The sequence below is a fragment of the Vespula vulgaris genome, chromosome 1, assembly GCF_905475345.1.
Source record: "Vespula vulgaris chromosome 1, iyVesVulg1.1, whole genome shotgun sequence".
NCBI classification, from domain to species: Eukaryota; Metazoa; Arthropoda; class Insecta; order Hymenoptera; family Vespidae; genus Vespula; species Vespula vulgaris.
The window spans coordinates 10,512,113-10,538,254 of NC_066586.1; the positions used below are offsets into that span (position 1 = coordinate 10,512,113).

The 26,142-nt window shown below is 36.0% G+C and overlaps 2 protein-coding genes across 8 annotated transcripts in view; one reads left to right on the forward strand and one right to left on the reverse strand.

Annotated features, from left to right (window-relative positions):
- The first annotated feature begins 666 nt into the window (after window positions 1-666).
- Window positions 667-14,063, forward strand: LOC127068090 (uncharacterized). Of its 6 annotated transcripts, XM_051003823.1 has the most exons (5): window positions 669-1,079; window positions 5,543-5,941; window positions 10,205-10,455; window positions 12,400-12,647; window positions 12,838-14,063. In XM_051003823.1, exons 3-5 carry the CDS (start codon window positions 10,207-10,209, stop codon window positions 12,839-12,841), a joined length of 501 nt encoding a protein of 166 aa, XP_050859780.1. In that variant the 5' UTR covers window positions 669-1,079; window positions 5,543-5,941; window positions 10,205-10,206; the 3' UTR covers window positions 12,842-14,063. The 6 variants fall into 6 exon arrangements, with proteins under 6 accessions (XP_050859759.1, XP_050859780.1, XP_050859769.1 ...); XM_051003802.1 differs by lacking the exon at window positions 5,543-5,941 and having other exon boundaries at window positions 667-997; XM_051003812.1 differs by lacking the exon at window positions 5,543-5,941 and having other exon boundaries at window positions 693-1,079.
- A 188-nt stretch (window positions 14,064-14,251) lies between these two features.
- Window positions 14,252-26,142, reverse strand: part of LOC127067902 (mucin-5AC-like) — a 234,005-nt gene continuing 222,114 nt past the window's right edge. For both annotated transcript variants that reach the window (XM_051003315.1, XM_051003325.1), the window contains 7 exons: window positions 25,055-25,295; window positions 22,950-23,090; window positions 19,990-20,184; window positions 19,406-19,468; window positions 18,826-19,094; window positions 16,711-16,928; window positions 14,252-16,535 (listed from right to left, as the gene is read on the reverse strand). In XM_051003315.1, the coding sequence (XP_050859272.1) occupies window positions 16,260-16,535; window positions 16,711-16,928; window positions 18,826-19,094; window positions 19,406-19,468; window positions 19,990-20,184; window positions 22,950-23,090; window positions 25,055-25,295 (1,403 nt within the window). In that variant the 3' untranslated portion in view covers window positions 14,252-16,259. The remainder of the gene's footprint in view (window positions 16,536-16,710; window positions 16,929-18,825; window positions 19,095-19,405; window positions 19,469-19,989; window positions 20,185-22,949; window positions 23,091-25,054; window positions 25,296-26,142) is intronic.

Below are 26,142 nucleotides of genomic sequence, written 5' to 3' on the forward strand. Positions count from 1 at the left end.
TTAATCTGCAAACTTCGTATATTCCTTATCATGATTGTCGCGTTGCTGGTCTCTCGAAGGGGAATCAACTCCGTCACAACTTCGAGACGGACGGATCAATAAAATTGAAATGGGATAAAATTTTCATGGTTGACGAAGTTTGCTACTTTCTTTTTCATATCCCTAAAGACAACTATGATATTATATGTTATATTCCTAGAGGGAAATATGTGTTACCGATAAGGCAGATTGTTATTAATCATTTAAAGCAATAATCATGGATTATAGCGTTGTATGTGTAATAATATTTTGTATGTGGATAACGAATGATGAATTTCTTGATTCGTAAAACTTATACGATAAATAATTTCTCTGCGTAATAAAATAACTACATACATTATATAAATATGTAATATAAATATAGTAATAGATATACGTATTTATGAAAAATATGTTCACATAAAATGTTTTATTCTGTGTGTTAACGAACGATAAGAATGTTATCGTAGTTGGTCGATTACATTCGAGCAGAAAAAGTAAAAATATCGTATCTATATATAAATGTAGCCTTAATTACAAAGAATGAATTTTCATGAACTCAAAAATATTGTAGTTAAAGGTATATAAGCGACGATTTGCAACAAGCGATAAAATCGCGACGAAGAGGGTAGATCGAATTTTAAAGTTAGGTGCAAAGCGTCACGTTCGTGATGCTTTTATCGCTTCGATTTGGCTCGTACTTGACTCGAGCAGTAAGTGGGAAGCATGGGTTGGACAGTGAGCGCGAACGAGTACGGCGTCAGTTTGCGCCGAGTCCTCAACGTGGGAGCTGCGCTCTCTTGATGCGTTCTTGCAATAGAAAGGAGCCTTTTCCTTTTTATTACTTACTGAGCGAGTCTTTACTCCGCGTTTTCATGTTTTCGGATTTCCCTTTATTATCGATGTACCGAAGAGGAACGAGAACACATTGAGATAATAAAGTAGCGGATTCAGTGATTTATCAAGAAATAATTCAAAAGTGTGTACAGTGTACAAAGTTATTTTTACAATTTCTTCTTTCATCGTCACACTGCCACGACCGAACGTTATTTTCAGTCCAGGTAACCATGAGCGACATTTTAATTTTTTCTCCTTGTCTTTCCTTAGTCTCCCATTCTCCCTCTCTCTCTCTCTCTCTCTTTTATATTCTTAATGTACTTTTATTATCCTTAAAATAATTTTCTTTGCATATGGCTAACATTGCTATAAGCATAATAATAAAACATTTATTTATTTTATCTCTTTTCTTTTTTACTTCGTTCTCTTTCTTTTTTCATCTTCTATCTAACGTGACCCTGACGACTATTCACCATAATCGTTATGCTAAATTTACGATGATCTTTGTTTATCGCCATTTACTCCGGCGAATTCGAAAAGGTGAAAAACTCGAGTAAAGTCAATTACGACGAGGTCGTCCTGTCGTCGTTGATTCTCGGGTAGGAGCCTTTTACACGTATCTTAACAGATATCTACTTCGCACCGCCTACTTTCGAAACAAGATACAGATCTATCATGCGTCGATCACGATATTTATCGTATCTACGAATAATCGAGCATTCATTATTCGTAATATTAAAAAATTATCAGGCCGACTTTGGATCGCTTATCGTTCTCTTTTCGTTTTTCCCTTATAAGGTAATTACAGAGAATTTAACGAAATTATATTTTTACGAACATTTGTCAATACTGATTATCTAAATCTTGTATAATTTTAGATTCGTTATAAATAAATTCTCATTTTAATTCCAACGTAACAAACTTCCATTTTTCTAGGAAAATTGTAAAGGATATTCGATTTATAAGTAATACGAAATAAATAGAAAATAACATATTGAAGATAATGGAGATCATGGAAAATTAAAAATCATTCAAACGAGTTCAAAGTTCCTCCGTAAGATATTTTTATACCGAGGAAACTCGCATGGTAAAAATCAGTAGTGATGATTGATCGAAAACTTTGAACTTCGGGTATTCTCGTATTCTCACACGTTTCATTTGAATCGGTGTAAATTATGACGTCTTCGTGCATCGACACGTGATGGGAAAATATTTCACCTCTCTACAAAACGCACGTGATGTGCTCGTTTATTTTTTCTCTCTTTTGTCGATCACGTTCCCTGAACTTCGTCGATGCAAGGAAACGATAAATATGTACTTCAATTAATTGCTTTAACAGGGAAGCGTCTGAAGAAAAAACAAACGACGGGAAAACCGTATTATTTTCTTCCGTACATTTTCTTGCCGATGATTTTGCTGTTAGATTCACAAGTCATCGCCAGGAATACGTATACGAATTACCGGTGCTGGACTTATGGTATTGACGTAACGGCATAACTTATTTCTGCCGCTTATCTTCTTCGATCTGAATCATCGATGTCTTTATGGGAAACGTTACGCATTTCTTTCAAATTCGCTGGTAATTTAGGATTCCGTTATACGAATCAAAAAGTTTTATAGTTAACTTTCAAATTTATCGTCCTATAAGACAATCCTGAGTGATCAATAATCCGTGTTGATAAACACGTATGGAAGTTATCCTTTGTCACGTCGTTCCTATATTTAATCTATTCACAACTCCTATACATAAACTCAGACGTATATTAAATGTTTTGTTGGCCGTGCTATTAGATAAATAGATGAAGATAGTTTAGTAAAGTCGGCGGATATTCATTGATCAACGTCTAACAATTATCATTTTATTACTGCGACAATCTTGAATCTTAATCATATTGCAAAAGTTCTCTAAATTAGAAATTACATTCTTCGGAAGATGTTTTTCTATAAACATACGAGTCATAGATTACGTCTTTCGAAGAAGTCGAGTCATCAATTCATTGTCACTATATTATCAAAACCTAAAAACGCAAAAACGCAAAAACGCAAAATCGTCTACTTTCAACGTATACTTACTAATAAGCACTTTTTAACAGTTGCATTTGTATAAAAAAAAAAGAGAGAAAGAGAAATAAGCTCATATTATTACAGTTAAACGATTTCAGAAAAAGGAACTTATGTATAATTTCTATCACAGTACCATGATAAAGAGACAATACTGGTCTCAAGAGTGGCTTTAGTACGTTTAACAGGAGGATTGTCCTATTCTTGGTAACACCGACGCAAAAGACCATTCACTATTTCGTAATTCTTGCGCGAACGAGGCATGCGATAGCGGTATCACGTCATATAGGTCGTCAGTGAGATAAATAACTCTACACTATAGGAATATTTCGTGAGAAATGGAAAAAGACATGTAAAAAGGAAATGTGAAAAAGAGATTTTATTACTGTTGTATTGTTTAGGAGAAAAAATGACAGAGACAGAGACAGAGAGAGTGTGTGTGAGAAAGAGAGAGAGAGAGAGAGAGAGAGAGAGGAAGTTTGAAAAAGAGATTCTATTGCTGTCGTGTTGTTTAAGAGAAAAAATAACAGAAACAGAGACAGAGAGAGTGAGAGATAGATAGATAGAGAGAGAGAGAGAGAGAGAGAGAGAGAGAGAGAGAGAGGGAGAGGGAGAGGGGGAGAGAGAGAGAGGAGAAGAGAAGGAAAACATAACAAAAACGAATGTGTATAAAAAAAGGTGTCGTTTACAATTCATTCGAATTAATCACATAAAGTAATTATTTTATTTAATACGAATACTTTACACGTAGATAATTTAATTTTGTTCTCTTTAAATAATTACATGCTAATGTATATAATAACTTACTGAAAAAATAGATATGGAAAAAAAATATAAAAATAAATAAAATAAAGTAAACGCATACTCACCTTCGTTTTTTTTTTCTTTTAAATACATTGAAATAATATGCTTGATAGAAACTTCAGCGAAGTTATGTATTTTCTGTTCTTGCGATAAAAAAGTCGATGAAATTACGTTTGCGGAAGTTTTAAGAACCTTGCGAATGATAGATATCTTTCGATATACTATATTCAATCTGTATTCTCTAAACTTCTCTGTAAATCTTTACTCTGATGATCATTAAGATACCGAACGTGTTTCGTGAGTTGTGAAATCGAGTAGAAAAAAGCTGACGATTATTTTCATGTTTCCATGGCTACCATATCGTGTCACGGAATAGCGTATTTGATATATTACAGTGCATTCTTCTCACTTTAACTTTGATCCGCCGAAGGTCGACACCGATAATGATGTATAAATTAAGGCGGCGTCCGACATGCCGTGTTACTACTTTTAGACTTATCAAGATAACTCTCCCCACTTTCGATATCGCTTAGATCTTTTGGTTAATAAAGATAAATACTTAACAGTGTTCTCAATTTTTCTTCATATACTAAGATACTAATTAAAACGTTAGCAATCTTTAGATAAACGATTCTGCTTGAATATAAATTAAGATTATCCTCCTTTATTCATTTATTGAGTTTGCCATAAATAAAATTTTAATTTATTTTTTCATAATAGAAAAAAATTCGATTTTAGAAAACAGTAAAAAAAAACGAAGTTTAAAATCCTACGGGAATATTCCAAAATATTCTATGGGAATATCTAAAAGAGATAATCTAGTATTGGATTTTAAGAAGAATGTAATTAATGCAAATAGTAGCGCAAGTAATAATTATATAATGCGACTTAATTTATGAATCGTACAATGGCAAAGTTTTATCATTGGCTGTATAACATCACGCCACAGGTCAAGAGGTTAATACGAAAAAAATGTTGTTTTCTTTGAAACGTCGTGGTTTCCTTAAGGTTTCCTTGTGGTCTGACTATGAGCACAGATCTATACTTTTAATCTACGGTAGAACGGAAAGAAAGAGTAGAAAATCTTATCGTGTCGGTCGATGAACCATAAAATCGAGAAACTCGGAAATGGAAAAGAGGGAAAGAAAAAAAACGTCGTTCACTCTTTTATATACACACACACACACACACACACACACACACACACACACACACACACACACACACACACACACACACACACACACACACACGTATGTACGTATATATATATACCTATAACTACATGTATTCATAACGTAAAATGCGATAATCCTTTATAATATCAATAACATGCACCTACAACAGTTTCAACGATCATTTGATATTTACACGTTTCTCCCTTTTTTTATTTCTTTTCTTTTTTTCAAGGAAAAAAGAATTAGATCGATAAACTTGAAAGTACACGAATGGTACGTTGTGCAGATAGCTTTACGTTATTAGCATGCACGCCGAATTCGTTGCATGACAGTGTAGTGCAATTATCTTCGCACGCATGGCAGTTTTGTTTAAGCAATGATATTCTTAGATTTCAATGTATCGCTTTACTTCCTATATTATTCTCTTTATTTCTTTTGTCTGTTATGCAATATAAGAAATGAATAGAATACTATGAAAAGAGATAGCAGTAAAACAAGATAAGAACGATGTAGAAATTATTTTTAATAATTATATGATTTAATTTAATACGTTCGAGAAGAAAAATTCACGATTTATTTTTTGAATTCGTTGTATGTTTTTTAAATGAAATGATCGAAGTTATAGTTCTTTTTTATGTATAAAGTTTCTAAGGTTCCTCGCTTTTCTTACAACGCCAGCAGCTGCTCTTTGACGTTAAGGTGCGAAAGGAGGTGAAGGTTGATCGTGTGTCACGCGTACGGTAACCGTGTAACACTTGCACCGTTGTCGTTCATGCAATGAGTATGAGAGTTCTCGTTTGAAAGGTACTACCAGGGAAATCGACGAACGATACGCTGTATAAAAGACACGCATGTCTATATTATAAATATAGTGAGAATACTTCGCATAGAGTCATATGACCGTCGTTGGCCGCTCGATAAAATATAAAACGAAGAAGGAAAAGGAGAAGGAAGAAAGAAAGAAAAAGAAATAACAAAAGTACGACGCGATCGAATCTTTATACGTATTACCGTGATCGAATATCAACTATAACTTCACTGCTGTAAGTTATAAAGCATAAGAAATTTTCAGTTTCCTTACATGTCAACGTCTAACGAGTATATAATATAACAAGTAAATATATACAATCGGCAACTTAACATGGTCGGACGCTTAATTTTAAAAGGAGGTTTCAATAAATAGAAAATTGATTGATTTTTCAGGGAAATTATTATCAGCTCATCTACTAGTCTAATTTGTAGTTAAGAGTTCCTAAGTAAATAGATCGATCGATCTCCGTTTTCGTTTGTCGTTTAGTATTTATAAACGTCGAATTATTATATCTTAAACGAGACGAAGAGACGTAGAGACACGGATAATATGAAATAATGTCGTTCGATTTATGAGAACCAACCAGAGCATACTATTTTGAAAATTGTTTTTCTATTTTCGTTAAAGCTATTTGCGTACGAGTCTTTCCACTAGAAGCGCTCTCGCTTCTCACGATGTCACGTTTCTATCGTTCGACACGTGAGTAATGTGAACGAACGAATCTCTTTGAGAATAAGAAACATCGAGTGGAACGTCTCGTATATTTTCTAATTGCGAGCAATTCAATATCTTGAGCGATATGTGAATACTCATACAAACGCCTTTGTCTTTTTTTCTTTCTTTATTTCATAAAAGAAATTTAAAATTCGGCGAGCTGTTATAAATATACAGTGTTATCAAGCGATAAATTTTATTTATCAACGCATTACCCAGGAAAATATGTCGATCAATAATATGGCGATTATACAATGATGATAAGGACAATTTGCATCTATTTCAATTTTTTACAAATGTATAATACGCAAATATGTGGAGTTTGTACGATGTGTTCATCAAATTGTGTCGATTTACCGATATTTTAATTCGCTCCATTGCACTGGAAATTTGGCACATGTCCTTTATGTCATTTAGAACCATAAATATTTAAAGGAAATTAGTAGTGTTTTCCTTTAGTGACTAGCGTTTTATTTTATCCAGAATACTTTGAAACGCTTGCTGTTAGGTTCTCACGAGTGCTTATTGTTGTGAAAAGTGAAGCATAAACAATCGTAGTAGCCCAGGGCTTGAACGAGTTCGGAAGCTAAGTCATGACACAATCCCTCGAACCATCAACTGGACCAGTACACATAAGAATATTTATATCCTATTGGAAATAACGATTTTCAGATTATTATTAAATACAAAATATGGATATATATGTATATACGTGATAAGCAAGATTGTAAATGTTTTTTCTTTTAAACCATTACTGATTATTTTAGGATCTAAGAATCTTAAAACGTACAGATTATTTACATCCAAATTTAATTTCGAAATTAATCAAAAATTAATAAACTTGCTTAGTCAGAAACTATCAAGTTTAATTGTCTTCAATTACTTAGTATGTATAATATTTATATTATACTTTTAAATACTGTCTGTTGTGTTATTCGATTATTACGTGTATATTTCCTATTGTAATCATTTCAGCGAACAATTTCTAAAAGGTCATGATATTTGAGGTAATTCGCTAATATATCTAGCATTGTGATATTTAGGACGTTGTATGAGCGAATCGGAATATTTTACCGATAAAGCGCTACAGCTACATATGTCGAGGTGGCGACCACTAGTTTGCGTCAACGTCATGAATGTGAGAGCTATTTCTATAACGGTATAGAATGCTATAGAAACGCAAAAAATAACCGGACTTCGAAGTTTTCTTATATGATCATAAGGTTCATCACAAATAGAAGAATCTTGCTCTTTTAAAATAATAAATGAAATTTTGAGGAATAATCATAAAAGAGTTACGTAAATGTTCCAGTAAATATTAGTGCAAATCGAATAATATTAAGTCGGAAAATTCAAAATCAAAAATAAGAGTACAAATGTTACGATGTGACAATTTCTAATTTGTTCTTTGGTCGATATTTTAATATATACGAGGAAATATTATTAATACCATACGCATGTAAGCACGTACATTTGGAAATATACTTTTAGGAAAACGCAGTTTCCTAAAAGTATATTATTCCAAAATTCTTTTACGCAAACCATATCGATATAGTACCTCAGAAGAACTTAATCAAACTGAAATACTTGAAAAAAGAATTTTGACGTAAATAACGAGAAACGAAGCGCTAAAAGTACAGACTGTTATAACTCTGTCAAACACTTGAATATAAAGCGACTTTCTTTCATGTCGTGCTATTATTTACAATTTAAACGAGCCACCAAATATATCAGTTATCTGCAAATTAAAGAAATCATAAATTGTATTTTAATGGCGAATAAATGCTAAGTAAAGAAGAAAAAATACAATTTAAAGGATCTCGATATTATCAATTATCTCTTGATATCACTTGAAGGTCTTTAATAAGGATGTTCGCTAGGGAACAAGATCAAAACTGACAAGAAAATATAATCTTTCATTTATTCATTCGAATGCAGGCGCTAATCAATTAACTATTCCGTTCATACCAAGGAGTATCATCGACCGGTTTGAGCTACTTCGACTGAAATAGCGGTTTAAAGAGATGGAAGGAATAACGTCCAGTCGAGACGACTCGCTTGACCACTAACAATAAGAGCACGTTTTCACTGATACGCATGAATATCAGTGATATCTCTCGCTCGGCACTTACGGAACTTTTCGCGTGACGTATAAAACCGCAACGACCTTTTGTTAATGATTAAAATCCTCCCGCGATCTCGTTAGATCGATATTTTGTTGAAATTTTACAAAAAAAAAAGTGTAAAAGGAAAGAAATAATAATATTCAGGTTAATTTATTATCAAATATATCAGCTAGCTCATTAAGAATATTTGAATACGTTAAATAAAACAATCCAAAGAATATTCGCATATACATACGTACGCATTGATTAAATAAAAAGCCTGATATCATATCTACTTGGTTTCACCTTGAACGCTATTTGCCATGAAATGTGCATGCTCTTAGAAAAGAACTATCGAATATTAAAAAGAAAAAGAATGATAAAGCGTAAACAAGACATATGGCTTCGTCGCAATTGTTAATTGAAAAAATCTGTTTTCCATTTACCGAGCTCGAGCATTCGAGAATTAGCTATGTGACGCGTGTTGAATTTCATATCTCATTGAAATGACATACGTGCCATCAGTCTTGCGTCCTTCGTCTTTTCGTTCTCTGCAATCGCAAAAATACTAATTGATTTTCTTCGAGTATTATGCGTCTGTTGCATTGCGATTTCGAAAGCAATCGCATTATTTTTGCTCTCGCTATCATTTTGCCAGTCATTCTGCAAACTTGTAAAAAAAGTAGTTTTACGACGGATGAACACGTGCCGACTTGGGGACTTTACTCGTTCAAACTCGTGCTCGCTTGATAAAGATTTGAAAATACGCCTTATCTTTATGGTTTCTGTACCGTGTGAAGAGAGAAACGCGAGTCTACCTTATTCGCAAAATAGCGTAATGCTTATTTTGTTTCAATTATATTATCTTATATATATACACACATGGTTGCGCGTGCGTCACTTTACTTCACGGTGCGTAAAGAGCTGAGCAATATAGTGGCTTAGTGATTTTGGATATACTGAGTCATGGACATCATCAATGGTATTATTTGTTTCTACTTATATGAGTAATGCGAATCTATTTTAAGATACTCATTGGACATTTTTGAATTCTTTTTAGACAATATTATATTAAAAGTTTCTTGGCAATTTACATTCAATTTAAAGATCTTATAGAAGACATTTACGCGCACAAATAATAATTCTGTCTATCATGAACCTGTCAGTGTATTAGTCTTTAATTTTTTATCGTGATAGAAGCACGACTACTAGTCGTGAAAATTTGATCGCTTATCAAACTGAAGGCTGATAAAATAGGAAACGATTAATATCGATTGTGACTTTAATAACGATAAGACGACTTGCATTGACTCTACATTGAGCGGCATATTGGTCCGTGTTTAGGTTACTTTGTATTAATCGACAACTATATATAGACTTTCATATCTTAAAAGCATCGCGTGCCCTTCATATACTACGTGTTATTCAAGTTCTATCTGGCTATATATTACGTCGTTTAAATTATTTCACATGTCTATCAAATCGTACGAGTCATCATTAATAATAGGTTTATCATTTTATTATAAATTATATGCTATAAAAGCTATACATATGGAGACAAATAATAATAGTAATCATTATTATCATTCTCTTATCGAACTTTTTAATTTCAAGCCTCTATTATCAAAATGATAATATAATTAACTAAACGTTTTGTTCTTTTCGTCATGTTTTAGTGATGTCTCTGGAGGATTCACGACGTTCTCAACGACCGTACAGGTATGGTATGGTCCTGTTATGTGTCGGAGCTCTGATAAATTGGCTAGGACTCGCGGAAAATTACGTCGAACCAGTTCGATATGTTGGAGTCGCTTGCATAGTCGCAGGGGCACTTTTGATTTGTGCAGCGATGTGTTGCTGGTTACATGCGCCGCCAACTCGGACCAGTACGCACGCGCAACACGCGAATCATCCGATTACGGCCCAGGTAATTTATCATTATTATGCGCGCGAAGTTAGCGATTTAATGCTCGTTCTACTTTTAAGCTGAATAATTTGTGTAATCCGCTCCGTGGTTTCTAAATGTCGCGAATATCGGTTAATATTTTAAAAGAGGAATAACGTTCGATTATAGTTTCCTTCGATAATCAGTGAAAGATATCGATCCACGTAGAAATGAACGTTATACATTTCCTCTCGTGTCAGATTTTATCGACGGAAAATTTATTCTCGTGGAACGGTAAGTCATAGAGTAGCTATTCATTGCTAAAATGAGTCATCGATGGTACTTCACATTGTATTGTTTTATTTGACATGGTTTAACGTCTTTGAAGATTGAAGAGTCTTTAGATCAATCCAGGTCAGTCCTTTATTATCAAGACGCAAGGAGCAACGTACGTTATCGCAAGAAGTTAAGAGAAATAATTTGTATTCGTTATCGTGAGAAGTTAAGAGAAATAAGTTTGCTACTTTGTAATTACTTCTAGCTCCTGCAAGTAAAAATCCTGCTTTAAAATTGTTTTTGTCTGTTTATAAAAAATAAACGTTAAAAATAAACAATAAAAAAGAACATAAAAAAATAATCTTAAACGATATATAATCTTCCGTTGCGATAATAAGATTCAAAGTTATCTGTCGACTGCCTTTATCTAACTCCTTTTTTACCGGGAAAATCCTCTCTTTCGTTCTTTATCAACTCTGTTGATTTTTGTTTAACGTTAGTCTTCGTCATTTATAATGTTCTATCGCGCTTCCTATCTCTCGTAATCCAAGGAAAAATAGAAAAAAAAGAGAAGGAAAAATTACACGACTTTTTTTTATCGGATATAATCTAAAAAAAAAAAAGTTTCATATAAAACGCAACTCATTTCAGGTTTTTCCTTTTTTAAACGTTCTACGATTTCTATTTTACGTTCATCGCGAATTCTTAATACAAGAGAAGGAAAAAACAGGAAGAATGAAACTATGAGATAGTCGATGTAGACAATGAAAGGAGGTCGTCTACTAGAATCGTCGTTAGGGACGGTTACTACTTTAGGGATATTCACCCGGAAGTGTATATCTATAAAGCTATATTTTTATCGTTGGTCGTTCTTACAGATATACCTGCTTACCTTTTTTATTCTCCATACGATAAAACTGGTATAAATTTTGCGGATGGTAAACAAAACAAGAAAGATTATATAGAATACCCTTTTCTGCACATTCTAACAATTCATATTCGTTACAAACCTTTGAATATTCTAATTTGCTCTTTGGAGAAAAAAAAATCAATAAACAAAATTTGTAGCCATAGCTGACGCATCGCGAGATTTAAGTCGTTCACCCTGTATTTCCACTTAAAAGCGATTATGCAATTTTCTCCGAAACTTTCCTTATAGCTGCAAATAACCGGTCTATTCTGGTCGTTTGTGTCTCATGCGTCACCCTATACATATCTTGTCCGCCCTTTCGCGGCTTACATTCAAGCGGCTATATAGTTTATAAAGAATACCCAACTCAGGTCCGTAGATAGATATCTATAGACGACCTACGGACAAATATAAAGCGGCGGACACTTCCGGGTGAATATCCTTACGCTATTGAGTAAGAGAAAATTGTTATGTATCGCTGGTAGTTATTTATCGTGCACTGAACCATCTTAGCTGTTTTTTTTTTGGAATTCATTGATCGAACGTCTCTACTCTTGAAAATTCTATCTACTGGAAAATTTATATCGTCTTCTTTTATACACGTAATTGCGTTTAAATACGGAAAAAGTCGAGAGAAAGAGAAAAGTTGAATAAATTCTGTTAGATCAGAGATTCGTTATATATATATGTGTGTGTATATATATATTTTCATAATTTAGTTTTTTGATATTATATAGATCTTGTAAATATTGATATAATTATGCATTATTATCGACGGTCAAATTTATTCGTTTTTACAGATTGACGATCCGATTCACGTGATCTCGATCGACGAACCACCGAGTGGTGCGAGACAAAAACCACCGGACTATGAGGCTGTAACCGATGCACCACCTAGTTACGATGATGCAATCAAATTGAATCCTGGTCATTTGATTAGGCTAAGCACGAGCAGTACGACATCCTTATCAACGGAACATACGATACCGGGAACCGTTGAACTGGTTCCCGGTGAAACAGCGCGAACACCGCCACCACCATACGCGAGGTAATTTTTCTTGAATATCACTTTTGTAGTACATCGAAACTGAAATTAGCACTCACTTGTCAAAGATCTTTTACTAGATAGAAAATCAACACATTCGAAGTTATTGCACTCGTTGATTCGTTTCTTAGTTTTGATTTACAAGTATGTCTTTTACCTTGTATCATCAACATTGTGTGTTCATTCATTGCAGGTGAAAGGTTTGGGGCAATCTATGGTGATTATAAAAAACAAGGACTGCGGCGCGTCTGCAGACTGGAAAAAGAAACTACCGAGAAGAAGTACAACGAAAGTCTTTTAAAATTCTTCATTATACAAACGAAGAAGACTCGTTGTACGTGCATAATTGTCAATTTAAAAAACGAAAACTACCACGAAGGTGATCTCTCGAAGGAGATCAATGATTCGTGTGAAAATAGACTAAAATTGTGATCCTCTCTGAGAAGAAACAAAGTGAGATATACGAAACAAAACGCATGTTCCTTTCTTCGAAGAGAGGACGTAGTTCATACTGCAGAGTTTGATCTTTGCGGCCTGATGTACCTACAAATGTACGACTTACTCTAGATGCGTCGCCGGCCACGCAAGCTGTCACTGTGAATGTGACAGAAGACAAATTCAAATTTTTTTCATTTTCTTTCAAAGAACGATTTAAATAAAGAATGGAGATTATACGTCTGGAGAAGTTCTAACTATTTGCTCACAATACAACTGCCAATTTGTGATAATTATGAATTTTGCCTGAATACCTACGAACGATTCTATGAAACTAATATGTCGTATTTTGTATCTAATTACGTCGTTGTATATCGTTAAGTATTAATGTATATATTATTATTATAAATGTGCAATGTATACATACATCGCAGGAAATGAAACGTCATGGTCGTCTCTCTTAACTCGAAAGTTACGCATGTGTGTGTGAGATCAGTAATTATAGATTATTTAATTTTGTTCGAAGATCCACGTTGCTTTGTTCCTATGAATGAAGAACGTTGATTAACGATGCTGCTTATGTTATTTTGATTGAAAAGAAATAATAGACAGCAGTGCGAATAATTTTATAAACTCTTTGATACTGATCACGTTCATAACACGCTCGGTTTTATGTACCTTCAAATATTGTATATTTGTCTATGGTAGCGAATCTTAAATTTGTATTTTTCAGTTTTGCGTTAAGAAGACGATTCATAAATCTAGTAATAATGTTCCTATTTATTTGAATGATGAAACGTCTTTTAAGATCTTTTTTATGCGATTTTGATTCGATTATTGGAAGTTGATAAGCAAAAATTATTCGCACGCTTATTATTTGTGACAGTTTTGAGAACATCACGCGTGTTGAGTATCACTTCATCGTTTCTGTAAGATAAAGTCTTTTTTTATAACGGAAATATAAATAAAAAGAGTAAACTTTTATATATATGGTTGTTGGTATTTCGATTACCCTTATTTGCATCGCATCCTGATTTATATTAACTTTTGCCAACGAGAACATTTTGTTATCTGATAATAGAAAGTACAATCAACCTGTATTCGTATAGCTTATAACGAATAAGTATCGCTCGCTATCTTCAAAACAGAATCGTGAATGCATACGCAGATAATTCATCGATAAATACCCTTTATTCAATCGGAGTAACATTTATACTTACTTAAAGCACGTTATTGAACTAATATATCAGTAGAACTTCATCAACGGCAACAATAGTAATCGTAATAATGAAGAGAACGTAACGACAGTGATAATGAGATGATAATCTTAATGACAATGACAAAGAGTTAATAATAATAATAATAATAATAATAATTATTATAAGTACAATCATAAAATCGTTATATTCTGACAACGCGAAGAGGAAAGGTAACAGTAGGTAACAATTTTCGTAGGAGGATTCTTTTCTAATTATTTGTTTTTATGCTTTTCCATTTCTTTCTACGGTGAGCTAAAAGCAGGTCGACGATGATGACAAAATAATAATATTAACGATAACGAAAGATAGACAAATTTTCGATTAATCTTAATTTTCACTCACACATTTATTTTGATTTATTCTTATCCTCTGATTAGATATCCTTTGGTTTAAATACATTCTTCCGACGTTTGTTCGCATCTTCGGTATACTACCGACAAATAGTTAAGAATTTTCGTACTTTGAAACTTTTTATATTCGTAGCTGATGTCAAAGGAGGGATCAAAGGTTCTGTCACCTACCGTTGCTCGTGAATGCTCAATATTTACAAATGCTCTTCGCGTCTTTAGCAATAAAACGAACATGAATGTATAATAACAAAGAAAAACGTGAACAAATTAACCGAACATTAACAATCTATGCCAATATATATGTATATCACCGCGATGGTACACAGTTGATTTTTATGGAGAGAATTCGAATGCGATGCATCCTAAAATTATTGCACGTATGAACGATCTAGTCGGATCAAATCACATTTTAATCTAATGCAATCGATGGCCGATCGGCTTGTTTAGAACCTTGTGTATTTTTGAATCGCCCGTATATTTTATAAATTCGATAATACACCTTGTTTAAGATTGACATCCGTCTAATCACGTTGGCTACGTATGGACCGTAACAGATCTCGCATTCTTCTCAACTTGTCGTTGTTCGTCGTACCTTTCACACTTTAGCGATTCTTGAAGAACGTCCTTATAATAATCGTATTACTCTGTAATTATGTACAGCATATGGACATGAATTTTCTCTTTCGCACTTCCTCCTCTCGTAAAGTCGTTGACATTATAAATGTATTTTTTTTTTTTTTTTTGGTATATTCATAGCGATATACTATCGACAATAGCAAGAGTAGTAGTTGCAATAATGACTATTGGAGTAGCACTAGAAATGTTTTTGGTGGTAATAACGATGACTATAATATTAATAGTATTAATTAGCAATAAGTTAGTCGCCAATAATAATCATTTATAAGTAGTCTTTGACTTATCTGAAGCAGCGTTAGCGGCATCTCGGATATATTGGCTTCTGTGATAATTTTAATGCTAATTAATTATGTAATAACAGTTATACAATAGTAATATTAATGAGATCTGATATACATCTAAGCTAGTCCCTTTTTTACATGCCTTAAGGAAGTAACCACAACATATTGAATAATATAAATGCTTTTCCTTTCCTTCGTGTATTTACAAAGTGCTAATGTAGTTATCATCGATGACTTTAAGAATTACGCGACACTAATTTTCGTATGTACAAAAGATATCGCTATACGCGAAATTAGACATCCTTAGTCTTTATAATTAACTTGTTCTGACACCTGACACATTTCATTGAATACAATCGAGATGTTTAATGAAATCGTCTATTACTTTTTCAAATATTCTCGAATAATTTTCGACGATTTTGAATGAATTTATTTACCTGACTCGAATCATTATGCGATTAAGAGAAAGTATTTTTTAACCCTTTAATTAATTTTAACATAATTGCCAGGTTAGTCGATAATGCAAAGTTCATTTTCACAGTGTACACGAACTTTACCTGCAGATAGGTAAAATCAATTGGGCATTATCGTTAATCACTTTATCAAAGACGTTCGAGCGACACTGTACTCGATCGTTGAACTTTAGGGATGGTCTCAGATGGGTGTCGGCAGGACCGTGAAATCTTGTAGAGCAGTTTTCACCGTTTCGTAGATCGGTCGATTGGTTTCGTCGGCACAATAGCCGTCGGCGGTGCACAGAGTTTGCAGTTTTGTCAAATAACTATCAAAATTCTCATGGCCCATTTTCTCTTGCGGTCCACCTGGGGCGTTGGGTATTCGTACGTGTTCCAGCAACGTTATCATGTTATCGCGTAACGACTGATAGTACTCCGTCAGATTATTGTTTCGTGTAGCTATCGCCGTTGTTTCCTAAAAAGAAAAATGAAATATCTGCATAATTAACGGTCGATAATATAGAAAACTAGATAATATAGATGATATGTAAGAAATTTTCGATAATTTAATTGATTAAGATAAAATTAAAACTTTCTTGTCAACAGAAGGTAAAGTACAAAGATTATCGACCGAGCGTACGAACACTAACCTTCTCGCCCTGCTTCAATTGATTCTCCATGGCGGTGATGTCGGAACGCAGGCGCAGTACTTGCGACTCAACCCGAGCGTTCTCCCTCTGGAGTTCTGTGATTTCAGCCTCCAGTGTATAGAGGTCCTCGCCCTGGGCACTCGTGGACCCACCACCGCTCGTGTTACCCTGACCCGCGCCCACCGCACCCCCGTGAGCCGGACCACCGGCGTCCACCCCTAAAGTTAGCAAAGACACGGACCGGTTCATCAAACTATCCCTCAAAACGAGTACTTTTTACGGTTTCCAGCAGTTTCTTTGCATTTACGAGTACTTTATAAATTAGAAGTATTTACCGAAATGCGATATTTGGAGTAATTGATAAAAATTAGATCATACAAAGAATTTGACTGGAAACAGCAAAATTCAAAGTCTTTGATCATTGTCAATTAAGAGCTCATATATATTTCTTGTGAAAGACTTTCTACGTATTCATATAAAAGCATTTCGGCGTTTGCTCAGAGGAAAGTCAATATCGAAATGCACTAAAACTTTACAAACGTGGTATTGTAGCGAATATGTGGGATATGCTGTGAGGACCAATTTGGAGCCGCCAATTAAGCGGCATGGTTGTAGGTGTAATGCTTAGGTGCGCAGGTTTCTGTTACGCCGATTACTTATTTCATCGCTATAAACCTAATTTACTATGATAAGAATCTTTGATCTTTCGAACACACAGTCGTAATATACATCAAGTAACAGACGCACTAACCTGACTGAAGTGCTGCAGGAGTGAAAGAGTTAGGATAACGAGGTATATTTCATAGGACAGCGTGAGGTGCCATCATACCAGATAGTAGAAGAAATAGGAGATACCGAGTGCTGGTTGTCAATATTTACAATTTTTCATTACAATGCAGACCCCCCATGATAAATTTTATTTTTTTATATTTATATAAAAATGCAGACATATATGCTCTTATCACTAGTACCAACACTCGGACATCGTCTCGTAAAAGTAAAATTACTGGTGTGTGGATTTTGTATATAACACCGAAAACACATAGAAAACATGTGGCGAGTACGTCAGTTCCTTACCTTCAAAAGTAAACGTTCTCCTCAAAGCTCAATGACAGGAAAGGAGCTGATCGTGATCCCAGAATAAATCAGAATATATTATTTTTCATCATAATGATATACCGCTTACTTTGTTTTTATATTTCTTTTCTTGCATATTATATAGGACGAGGTAACAACGCGAGACTGATACCGAAAAACAGGTGAGGACAGATGAGTGAAGGTACAAGTAATGTTATTTATTTCGGTTTAGGTATTTCATCGGTTGAATTATCATAAGTTGCTTCTTCCTAACGTCACCATATATAAGCTTTGATAGCGAATTCAGATTTAAACACACCTGGATCATAGTGACGTGAGAAACGAGTTAACGTAATTCAACGTCGTATACAAAAAATTCAAAGAAAAGTGAACGAAAGATATGTGAGGAGACAAAAAGACGAAAAAGGAAAAGGAAAAGGTTTACCATCGTTGGTATGACAGCACATCATTGCATGGAGAATAGAGCGTGGCATAGCACAGGACTGAGTATAAGGTCTGATACGCACAAGTTTACAAATAAAAATTTGCAATATCGCATATTTCGATACTTCACTCATCCAGATACGAGTCGTTCCTGGTTTATGATAATGCGATATTGGCTGATCAATGAGACAACAAACATATTTGATCCAACAAAACAATTGAAATAAAATGATCTCGCCTGGATGAGAATCATCGAAAGCATGAAAGAGTATGTAAAATCATTTCGATGCCTCTTCTTTCTAATGCCTCTTCTATGCTAATTTCATTTCCCATTAGGTATCAAAACGCATATTTCATTTCTAATTATGATTACTGCGCGCGAGAAGGCCGAGTCAAATTTGTCTCGAAAAAAACGCTCGACTGTTCGCAGTTAAATATTTAATAAGCTGGATATCATACTCTGCCCATATTTAATAAGCTGGATATCATACACGCGGTATATCTTGCCCTCCATTTTTTACTCTTCCATCAATAATTTGACAGGAGATCTTTCTGTTACGCATGAAAAGGCAGAAGCAACGGCTAAATCCTCACCGGGGATTCCTTTGCTGTACATGCTGGACATATCCTCGAACTTCGGCTTCTTGACAGCATGTCCGGCTATAGGACAACCCGAGAGAGATCTATGCGTGGAGAAAGAACCATTTATGTGACCGATACCGTCGCAGCCGGGAGTAGGGCAATTGACACCTTCGAATTTCATCGCCGTCGTCGCTGCAATTGCTGCTTTGTGTTGTTCGACTGTTCCACCAGACTCCAACACTCGCATTTTGTTTCTATTTGCAATCGGACATCCGGATGCACTGTAATGCGTTCAAGTTGTTAATGGAGTGAACAAATGTCTGAAAGTAAAGTTCTCACGTGATATATATATATATTAAATGCACGTGCGGATTATCATTTCTATCCTTGCTTCTTGGCTGTAATATGCAACATCGAATAATATCACCGATAGTGAATATTTGCAATGCTTCGATACGAAGCGCTTTCTCTAACGACGAAATCTCGTCAATTTGATTTGCAACTTCAATCAATAGATATAAATTAATTTGAGGTAATCGTGCTGAGGCAGAAATGGGCTACTGTTCTCTTTGCTTATCTTCGTTAGTCTTACCTGCGATGTGACAAGAATTTGCCAGTAGCATGGCCAGATCCGTCGCAACCTGGGATAGGACATCTGTAGTTCAAAATGGTAAGACCACCATTACCAGCACCGTACAACATCCATCCACACAGAGTAAGCGTGAAACGAGCGGAAACCGCCAGTTATTAGTCAGCGTCTTCGCCTTTACTCGGATAGGGAGAGTTAGTACGTGGTTGTACGTGGATGGGTTTCCCCTTTTGGTCTCGTAGCAGATCTTGGTACGTGCAATGCGGTCACGTAGATACCTGCTTTAGCTACGTGTAACGTGCGAACGCGACGAAAACGCAAATTGAGATAGCGATTACTACCGACCCAGCAAATTGCAGAACTTGGAGAAGATCAGAATTTCACGAAACCGAACCTTTAAGATTTACTAGCAAATTCATTTGAAAATATATATGTTTATGAGAGAATAAATTTCAATCTGCCACAGGCATCGAAATCACCTCTATCGCCGAGTTAGCTAAGCCCACGATTTACGATATACGGAAGGTGTATAAAAACGAATGAGAAAAAGACAACGGTGCGTATAACGGTTATCCGAGGCAACTGACCTCAATGGTTCAGAATCCTGCCCATCCCTGGGTTTGCTTTTCGGTTTATTAGCTCGTGGACAGCCGGACAAACTTCTGTGAGACGAATAGTTTCCTGTGACGTGTCCAGACCCGTCGCATCCTGGCGTGGGACACTTTAGCTCTTGAGAGTGCGCTTGAATTTGAGAACGATCGGCTCGCGGACAACCAGAGAGGCTAGAAGTTAAAGACAGTCCAAGTCAAGTTAAAGCTGTTCAACATTTACCATGACGACTACGCGCTGCTCTATTCGGTGAAACGAGTACGCGTATTCTAAATATCTCTCTGAAATGATATCGTAATTATTAAACGCTAAATAAAAATATTGCAACGCTGTAATCTTCATGGTTTCGATCACGAACGTACACCTCAAGAACATCCAAGGTCTCCAGCAATACATCGCATGCAATTCACGCGACGTTGCCACGAGGTTTGCGAGAATACTTACATCGAATTTTCAAGGCAGGATCCATCATTGGTTTTGTGTGATCTAAAAGGATAGACCTCGATGAGTTCCGAGTGCTCCATTTTGGTGGTTATCCATTACCGACGGAACATATTACATCGTACTAAACAAAGGTAATACTGAGGAAAATCGCCTCACCGAGATCACCCAATTAGACTTCTTATCTGCTACGTTATTGTAAAAGGATAACTTTTCGCGCGAGTCAAACTTGGACGACTTGCCTTGCATCCGGTTCAAACGAAAAAAATTTGGTAGCGATATATTGTGCTTTTATTTCTTCTTTCGGTAATCGCATGCGTATTCGTACAAGGATTATGCAGGTCTTACGTTGTCCTCGAAAGCCTGATGTATCTTTAATTGCACATTTGAAACGGGCAATCAACGAAGATCGATTTAAGTAGCATGCAAATGGCAACGCCGTGTTCCAATTGGATCACTCATGAGGTGTCGCTCGTAAGGTCGATCGCGTTTCAGGTTCGTATCAACACAAGGTCAGCCTTACTCTAAGAACACTGAAAGGGAGAGCAGGGAGCACACTCACACCTGACCCCAGTGAAACTCGTCAATTGCCAATTATTGAAGTTTCTGCATGAATTAGAATTGCGCTGCGAAAAAATATTTTCGATAGTCATTCAATTCTTTTTTCTCCGTCACGGTTCTGCTCTGACATGGTCATTGACAACAGTTCGCTACGAAGCTGCCCACCTGAGGCTGGCGAAAGCTGATCAATATGGCGGATTTTTGGTGATCGAGTATACGAGTCCGAAAAACTTACGCTACTGTAACAAGATTTACGCCGATGAAAGCCTCGTAAATGGACAAGTCTTCTGTCGCACAATTATGAAAGCACTTTTCATCATGATTTTGTCATCCCTTTTCGTAGGGGTCGGGTCGAAATGGGAGGAAATGAAAAAGTTCATTCAACACGAAACTTATCTACACACTTTGATATAACGTATTGTATTACAAAACCAATAGATATATATTTACGCATGTAAAAAAGACATAAATGGAGTAAAAGAGAGAGGGTGACAGACAGAGTCATCTTATGAGAAAAACATAAGGTCATATCATACTCATGTAAAAGCTAGTATCAGCAGTTATATCGAGTATACAAAATGGCTCAACTAGGAAGGAGGGTTTTCTAGAAGTATGTTCGATGACGCAAAAACACCTAAGAAGCCACTACGAATCACCGACACGCAATGGTGCAAAACTCCCATATAAAGTATTCTATACATACATATACATTGATGTATATATATGATGTTTACAAAAAATTGAACAATTAGTGTAGACGCTTTGATTTTATACATATGCATAAAGACATATGCTTACGTTCGCCAGGAATTTGTAATCCAAGATGAAAATGAAAATAAATGATCAAACGGACGAGAATCATCTAGCGAGAACAATTCCTGTGTTTCTTGATTACTCTTAATTGGTCGCGTTAATCGATAATAATTAATGAACTTTTACGAGAAAACTATTATTGATTAGATTAGAATAAAAGGATTCGGTGACGTGTACATATGTAGTATACTTGTGTGTAGCGTGCGTTCGTGCGTGCTGCATCGCTCTTTTTAAATACAAAATATATACCAAGTGCAACGTTAGTTAATTTAAATATTTCAGTTATTTATGATTTCATCGATAAAATGTACAAAACAAAGTTCTACAATCTTTTAAAGGGCACGTTTGACGATAAAAAGAATTTGTTCTCAAGCTTATCTTTCTCACGAAATTTCAAGATCGTTGGTGTTCTTTTTTTTTCAAAGGAAATTTAAGATTTTTTGCATGAATTGATTCTTCTTGATTCTTCTGAATAAAACGGTATTAGAATCTAATGTCGAAAAATAATCAATTCTCGAGGTATTTTGAGAAAATGTTTGGTAATTCTCATATAACTGTAACAAACTATATTTCTTTTTTGGTTAAAGTTAGGAAAAACAAGAAAAAGATGAAAGGTTGAAGGTGACCTACATATTCATGATCATATTCTTTTGCAAGTGCACTTGCATCTGCATTATTGTAGTTGCAAAAAAAGTAGAAACATTTACTTTTTTCCTGTAACAATTTTTTCTAACATTAACCAAAAAAGATATGATTTGTTACGGTTATGTGAATCATCAAATATTTTTTCAAAATACTTCGCCAACTAATAATTTTTTACATTGTATTCTAATAGTTTTCTATTCAGAATAACACGAAGAGTCAGTTAATGCAAAACAATTGCAAAGTTCTATTTAAAAAAATTTCGATGATTTTGAGATTTCGTAAAATGTAACCTGAAGAAAAACTTCTATCTGCTATCACATGTACCCCTTGGAATAATATAACTTTGTTTTGTATTCTTTTACATAAAACTATAAATAACGGAGATATTTAGATGTTCCTATTTAAATGTCGCACCTGGTATATGTATATAATCTGAACGTCGATGTCAATGTCAATGTCAATGTCAATGCTGCCTTGCCTTCTGTGGGTAGCGTAGTTCCCCGAGACATGACCCATGCCATCACAGGACGACGTGGGGCACTGTATCAGCTCCTTGCCGTCGCGGCCACGAGGGGCGGGCCGAGGTGCAAAATTCAACGTGTGCCTCCTTATATTCATACTGCACGGAACAAGATGAACAATAAAACAATCTCAACGCGATTGCTCGTCTCACTTATGTGCCTGCCATCCGAGCTACGAAGAAATCGCGTTTTGTGACTCGCCAAACCATAGCTAGCGTTGAACGCGCAATAGTTTATTTCCAAGAATAATCGTAGACGATCTAACCAAACGACCACGGTCGACTGAAGCTATCCGAAAAATATTTCTCTTATGAAACAATGGTTTACATCGTTACATCGTGTGCGAGCAAATCTCTAACTAAACACGCTATCCTCCGAAATAAAGAAAGCGAGAGAGAAAGAGAAAGAGAAAGAGTGAGAGAGAGAGAGAGAGATAGAGAGAGAGAGAAAGAGAGAGAGAAAGAGAAAGAGAAAAAGAGAGAAAGGAGTGGGTGTAGAGAGAAAGAGAACGAGATACAATAGCGAGAAGTTTTATTGCGTTCTGCAACTTTTCTCGGAAAGGGGACTGCCTGCTACTATTGCTGCTTCTACCGATGCTCCTCTTCGCATTTGCGATCACAAGCAACGATATATGAAACAGTCGAGAAAAATGCTCCCCTCCTTTTCACGGAAAAAGAGAAGGAATACGCGTAGGAGGAAGAGGAAAGAGGGACGAAAGGAGAACACGTGGATCGGAATCGATGAAAGCAGACGATTCGCTCCTACTTCGCTCGTCTCCTCCTGGTCTCGTAGATGGGCGAACTCACCGTGGGCTATGAGATGCCCTGAAAACCTCGATGACCCTTGAGTGGCCACGATATTGCTGGGAAACCGAGCCAGCGGACGCGGACTTGAGTGCAATTCACTGGTTCGACCCCGGCTTCGCCCTATCTGCCTTCCTGTTTTCTGGTCTTCGTCTCTAACCGCTTTCCTCTGCCTTTGCCGTATATCTAACTACATACGCTGTTAAATTCCTAACTCCAAGGAACCCATTTTTATAGAATCCTCTCTGAATTTTAATCCGTGCCCATTGCTCGGTGAGCTCGAAGCAGATAGACATATTACCTGATGTAAGTTATTTCTTTTGCGTTACCAAAGCGGAACCATTTTCTTATTAGCAAACTGCAAGATATTTGAAAAATATGGTCATGGAATTTAATATGTTATAAATGTATCATGAATATGTGAATATAGTGAAAATTATCATTTGTTGTCGATACGTCAAATTTTGTTTAAGCAACGTGTATGAAAGAGACGAATCCAGTTGTAGCTAAGACATTGTTCCGAGCTCTAACTCCAACGGGACAGCGGCCCTAGCCCTATAATCCAGTACGGTAGCAACTACCTCACCTTCCTTTTCAACCTTATCCTCCCTCGGCAGCTCACCACCTCTATCCATACTTTGGCTTGTCCTCTCTACTACGCTTCTCTTCTCTTTCTCCTCTATACTTTCTTCTCTCTCTCTCTCTCTCTCTCTCTTTCTCTCTCTCTCTCTTTCTATCTATCTATCTCTCTTTCTCTCTACCTCTTACATGCCTTGAACCGCGCCTTCTATACCATACCGCCAAGCTTTACGTCAATTAGAATAAGGTTGGCACTTTCGGTACGAAGAGTAATTACTTTAATTAACAAAATGGAGGTAGGTATGCGTAGCCTCTCCCCTTGCACCGTCCGTCGATGTTAGCCGTCGCCTTTCCGCCTTTTCGAGCTTCGGGCGCGAATATATCGCGAGAGAGATTCGCGCGACCCTTTCCGCAAGGCAAGTACCAAATATACAGATCTTCTCGTGCGAAATTGTCGTATGGGTGTTGCTTTTCTATTTATCTTATAAAGATATTTTATTATATATATGTCATGTCTCTATTGTTATTACTATTGGACGTATGTTTGACTTGAAATAAGACTTAATTGATTACAAATGATGAGCAGACTCTTACAATTACCGAAAGGGAAAGTACAATTCCTTTAAAAGATGAATTTTAGAGAATCATGGATAAATGTGATCGTATTGTATATTTCTTACCTGTCATCTTTACCAGATGGTTTATCGAGAGGTCCGACGGTATGCTGTGGCGGCGGCATACTGTAGCACGGTGCTGGGGTATAACCTGCTGGAATTTGGTATCCGGAGGTAACTGGACCTGCAGGGTAGGTTCCACCACAATTGTAACCAGCGGTGGGGTAGGGAGTATAGGTGTTTCCAGGATACTCTGGTTGTACACCAGCCATACCGTAACCTGGATGTGGGCTCATAGGTCCATATCCTATAAACAAAATATCATACCAATTATGATTAAAACAATGATTATTGGATACAGCTTGTTTTATAGAAAAACAGAAAAACCTACGTTTTCGAGATTTTATTCAAATGTACTTAATTTCACTATATAGTTTGAATTTTATTAATTCACTTATCACTTCACTGGAAAACATATCTAATGCTTAGAACGTTATATAGAACACGACGGACTAAAGAAAGATAAAAAAGATTGAAAAGGATAAAGGTGTGTCGCGCGAGCAACGAGTTGCTTGATTAACCGTTGTATAATCTACACGTTTATTTACTGGCAAGAATTCATTTCGTTGTGAGAGAAAAAACGTGAAGTGCAAATAGCCGACGGATGGAAGGACGGTGTGCGCGACGTTGCAGGAACACGTTGATGGCGAACGAACATGGTAGTGTGCGCTCGAATGTTTCAATTTCAATAACTACTCCCCAGCGTCTGAGTCCGGACAATATTGGCCGCACCGGACTTTTGCCAGCTTCGTGTACGCGAAATATTGATAATTAACAATGGCCGTGTACCGTCACGGTGGGTGGTTCGATATGGAAGGGTGTACTGTGAACGTCCAGAATGAAAGAGAGTGAGCGAGTGTCTATGTACGTGTGTACGGGAGAGAAAGAGCGAGAGAGGGAGAGAGAGAGAGAAAGAGAGAAACAGAGAGAGAGAGAGAGAGAGAGAGAGAAAGAGCGAGAGAGAGGGAAAGAGAGAGAAAGAAAGAGCGTGAGAGAAAATGGGAGAAAGAGATGGGGAATATGAGAGATAAAGAGCAAAAGAGACAGAGGGGACGCGTAGGTGGTTTGGAATGCCAAGGCACAGAGAGACCGAG

Bases quoted from the DNA above. Each gene is read 5' to 3' on its own strand.
- LOC127068090 (XM_051003792.1), top strand. The intron at 10,456-12,399 runs GTAATTTATCAT...TCGTTTTTACAG, and splicing joins ATCATCCGATTACGGCCCAG to ATTGACGATCCGATTCACGT.